The sequence below is a fragment of the Penaeus japonicus genome, unplaced genomic scaffold, assembly GCF_977035675.1.
Source record: "Penaeus japonicus unplaced genomic scaffold, GWHDUDI00000001_assembly GWHDUDI00000024, whole genome shotgun sequence".
Taxonomy (NCBI): Eukaryota; Metazoa; Arthropoda; class Malacostraca; order Decapoda; family Penaeidae; genus Penaeus; species Penaeus japonicus.
This window is the reverse complement of record NW_028234426.1, coordinates 4,914,541-4,919,540: the sequence shown is the minus strand read 5'-3', so window position 1 is coordinate 4,919,540 and position 5,000 is coordinate 4,914,541. Positions and strand designations below refer to the sequence as shown.

Sequence of the window (5,000 nt, the reverse complement as noted above, 5' to 3'; positions counted from 1 at the left end):
TAATAGGAGATTCCAAGACACTTGTCTCTACACCTTTGGTACCCACATCAATGGCAAAAGAGAAATCTCTTATCATTATATTCAAAGTAGATAGAGCTTCTGAACCTCCCTGGTAATTTAAAAGTAAAGAACCTATCAGATCTCAGAGCTCTATCTCGCAGTTAGTTTTTCTTTCCTGGTATGTTAAAGGCATAGAAGCCACGGCAATTGATTGAATTTATGATATCATTAAGCTAGACATTAAGTTGTGGCCTTACCAGTAATTGTCTAAATAAGACTTGAACAAACGAGGAAAATGAGTTAAAAGTAAGAAAGAAAAAAAAAACACCATAAAACAATACACTTCTATAAAACCTGCATAAAGTAAACTTGAGGCCACAATCATGAAGTCCAGTTATGCTATGACCTCTGTTCCAGTAGAGCTTGCCAACCACTCTGGCAATTTATCATCACATACAGAACCAGATGGGGCCCTTATCTTGCAAGTTAAATTCAGTGTTGGCCTTTGCCAGAGCCCATAGCAGATGGACCACAGCAATGCTTGATCTGGTCCTAAGTTTTGACAATTACAGGCCTTCAATCACAGATCACAGCAACATATAATTGAAAGGAAATTCCCCCAATTGACTCGCCCAGCTATACAAATTAACCAGCAAGTGTAGTGGATAACGACGCAATGAAATATTCAGAAAGGTTTCAGCAGTGACTCGCAGGAAATGCTCCATCAAAGGCCAACAACCTCCAGTATGCATATTTTGGCAAAATAAAGCTTGTAAAGCTTGCAATTTTCTGTCACATGTAAAGCCACTTCAAGCTCCATCTTGTATACATATACAATATACATAGCAGAATTTTCCGAGCCATTTTCGAAGCAAGAGTGCTTGGAGGCTGCTGTGTAGTTGCTTGATATGGTTCCATTCCGCATATATAATCATGTATAGCCTACTGTAGTGCTGTAAATTAGGAGTGGTTAGAATTAATAATCCCACTTGAGAACACAGAAAAAAAAAAAAAAAATGCCGGGATAAGAAGCTAAAATTGCCATCTGACGCAACAGCACACCACCGAGAAATTTAATTAAAAGAATCACTTCTAGAATTAAAACCACTTCTTCTACAATTAAAGCCGTCCACTTATATCACTCTGCATCTTCAGATCACATTAAACAGTTTCTTAAAACACTTATCAAAACAATTAGCTAAAACCAAGCCAATGCTGCAAACAGTATCTCAAAAACACAACTTCAGTTCTCATGTAGCACATCAACATATACCAAAGCCACAATAGACAAAACCAATAACCATAAGTTTCAATGTAAAGGTACATGCATTCCTGAATTCCTCTTGATAAAAAAAATAAAAACAACATAACATACAGAAATATTTCCCTTTTATTTACGGAATTCTTACTCATTTACTCAATAACCAAAGACCTGTCAAAACCCCCAATTGAATTTCTCGTGATTTGAAGCCACTACAAGGAATGCCTTAAATTACTACCCCTTTAAAACCGCCTTTAAAAAAAACCCAGGGACTCTCAAACCACTCCCATATGGGTTAGTTCAGCTTTAATCTCACTCAGTGCACAGAGAGATTCCATCCCCAGGAAGTTATTTCGTCTCTGAACATTTAATAAAATACTTAAGAAATAGAGAGAAAAAGAAAAGAATACACGTAAAGAAACCCCAAGGTCTAACCAACAGAGGAATCTCACTCGATATCCCAAAGAATCACAATAAAGAATTTAAAAAAAAGAGAGAAAAAAATGAAAAAACCCACACCACTCACCTCTCCTATATCCATATTTGTACTAGTAACTTGCTTATTAAAGCCCTCGAGTTCAGCAGCAGGTGTTCCCCTCTAGGAAAACATCTGCTCCTTGCCACATGCCAGCGCAGCAACAGCACTTACTTCTCTCTCTCTCTCTCTCTCTCTCTAGTCACAGACTACTCATGGCTCTCTCTCTCTCTCTCTCTCTCTCGACTCGCGATAATTATAAGAAAAAAGAAAAAAAGAACACGAAGGAAAACTCGTGCCACGTATTGCGTAATCGGATTTTCAAAAAGACGGGAGGAGAAAAACCGTCGACTTCTCACGTGGCGGATATATATATATATCAATGGACGAGGTAACTAGCTAGCTGTCTGTCAGTTCTTCGGTGTTATTTGGTACTGGAGCTATTCAAATCCTCTCATCCAGCTAGCTATTTGTCCATCAATAAAGTTTTCACACAGCAGACGACGCCCATGGTATGTTTGCGTGGGCGGCTCATTCACGATTCCCTCTTGTGAGGATGCAGGCGTGAAGGTCGGGATAGATTATTTTTCTTTCTTCTCTTTGTTGAGAAACATGCTATTTCTTTTTTCCCTTTTTCAAAAACATATGAGAGGGAGTTTGTTTTTAGTTAATAAATGTTTGATGAATGGAAGCCTTGAGTTTTCCCTGACGTTAAACTTTACATGCATATGCATATGTTACACACCGTTGTTTAACAAAGCTGAATTGATATTTAAGCAAGGACAGCTGTTCATACACTCATACAAGGTCATAGATAACCATGTGGTTTCCATGTGTGCGCATTGTGGAAAGGCATGCAGGTGCTTATACATATGTTTTGTCCACGTATTACAGATGTTATCAGTAATGCGAACTATGCGCGTGTGCGTTTGTTGCCTGATGTGCTTGTGTTTGCTTGAAGGATTGTCTGTTTGTGTGCGTCTGCTTGTGTTGTTTGTTTTTTTATGATTGCGTGTGTGGATTTAATTTTTTTTTTTGTGTGTTTTTATGTGTTATTGATGTGCGTGTGATTGTAAATGGCTGTATACAAGGTCGGACAAATGTGATGATATTATCAGTCTTTTACGATGAACAATGAACTTATTACAGCTCCAATTAATGGGGAAAAATATATTAACATCTCGAAATAATTTGTTATTCTGTGCTATCGCTCCAAGCTGCTATCTTAACCCCCTTGTCTGGAAAATCCAGTGGCATTACAAGTAAGAGATTAAGGCCACACAGGTTGAGTTAGGTTAGGACATATGCGTTTACATATGACGAACTCAGACGAAGCAAAACTCTTATGCCTCCATTTTAAGTCGCTAGTTTGATAATCTGGGTTGCTGAGTTATAACAACCCATCCAAATAGAAGCAAAATTGCATGTTCTTCCTTGACGAGAGTTGCCGCCAAGCCGCTGTACTGGCTTAAGATGGTAGGCGATGTTGAAGATTCTTATAGTTTAGCATCGAGTATTTCCGGTTTCTAAGCGCTTAGGTTGACAATGCGTGGATAAATATATATTTTTTTTTCGTCTTCATTTTCTTTCTGGTTGTTCGGTGTCATTCAACCGGTGTGCTGGTTCATGGTGGTGATGGAAATTATGAATATCAAGTATTAGCTTCGGGTGGTGTGGCGGTAAAAGTATACTTAAACAACAGTAAATATAATTGTTATTCTTGTCTATTGGGACTTGACTTTTACGTCGCTGCTAAAGGGACAAGATAAAAAAAAAGAAGAGCCTTCACTTTGGTGCGGAAATTCATATCTATTTATATGTTTCAAAATAGCCAACCGGAGATAATGGTCTTTAAACAACTTCACAAGCTAATCTTAGGTCAAACTAGGTCAACTACATTCAAACAGTTTGTCAAATTATGATGTACGAAAACATCTCATCAATCAAACTAACAGATAATACAAGGAAACATTTACTCAAGCCTTTCTCACAGGCAATTAGCCCAGAAGTGAATCAGTGACTGATTGTTAAGGGTCACTCATAAAGGAGTGGGGGTCAGAAGAGGTGAAGAGAGGGGGCGAGGTCAAGGTGCTCATATCAAGTGTCTTTAGAAAATGATAATGATGATGATGATGATACTGATAATTATTATCATTGTGATTAATATTGTCATCATAATACCTATTATGATGATAGTAATATTAACAACTACTAAACAGTAATGATAATGATGATAATAATAATAATGAGAATAATGATGTTAATGAGAATAATAATAATGATAGTAATAATAATAATGATGATTGTGATTAGCCATTATCACCATAATGAGCATAATGGCTATAACACCAATAAAATAATAACTTCCTTTAAAAATGACTTAATTAATTATGAAATTATGATCTGACTTTGCTCTCGTCAGAACAACAGGAAGGCCCTGATGTTGAATATTCATTGGCGTCTATGTACGTGCCGTATCTGCCTTTAACACATTTAATATTTATAATTTGTATGGAAATCCGTTTCTATGTTGTTGTTTTGTCATGTTTTGCAGAACAGGTAAACGTTAAATACGGTGTATTATGACGTTTGTGACCTCTAATTTAAATATTCGCGACAAGGTGTGAATTGGTGAAAGGTCATGTCAGGTCATCATGGATCTCAAATATCTGGAACAGAACATTATGCTGATACACAGAACTAGAACTCCCTTCTACATTCAACAGGGTTTTTATTTGAAATGATTTTGAATATAGAATTAGTGTTTGGATAAGGATTAATTTCAGTTAGCATTTTTGTCAATACTGTTTATTTTTTTGGTTTATTCGTATTGATATATTTGTCCGTCCCTACTATTGTGATATTGTTATTCCAGCACTGCTACTATTACTACAACAACAATTACTACTACTACTATTACTGTCATTACTAATATTATTACTTCTGCTTCTACTATTGTTGCTACTACTACTATGGTAAAAATAACCACTACTATTACTGCTACAACTACATCTACTACAACTATTACTACTGCTATTGCAACTACTACTGCTACAACTATTACTACTACTACTACAACTACTACTGCTACTACTACTACCACCACCATTACCAATACCATTACTGCTGCTACTACTACTACTACTATTAAAACTACTGCTGTTACAACTATTACTACAACAACAACTACTACTACTACTCTCAATTAAGTTTATGTTAAAAGATGCTGATTATGGTAATGATATTGATAATAATAATTATAAT

General features: G+C 36.2%; 1 protein-coding gene across 3 annotated transcripts in view; it reads right to left on the bottom strand.

The window, feature by feature from the left end:
- The window catches only part of LOC122259648 (START domain-containing protein 10), a 25,846-nt gene extending 23,776 nt beyond the window's left edge, over nucleotides 1–2,070 (bottom strand). Inside the window, exon 1 of one of the 3 annotated variants that reach the window (XM_043026542.2) lies at nucleotides 1,788–2,070. In XM_043026542.2, the coding sequence (XP_042882476.1) occupies nucleotides 1,788–1,802 (15 nt within the window). In that variant the 5' untranslated portion in view covers nucleotides 1,803–2,070. The remainder of the gene's footprint in view (nucleotides 1–1,787) is intronic. The other 2 variants (XM_043026540.2, XM_043026541.2) reach the window with 2 other exon arrangements.
- Between the last annotated feature and the right edge of the window lie 2,930 nt (nucleotides 2,071–5,000).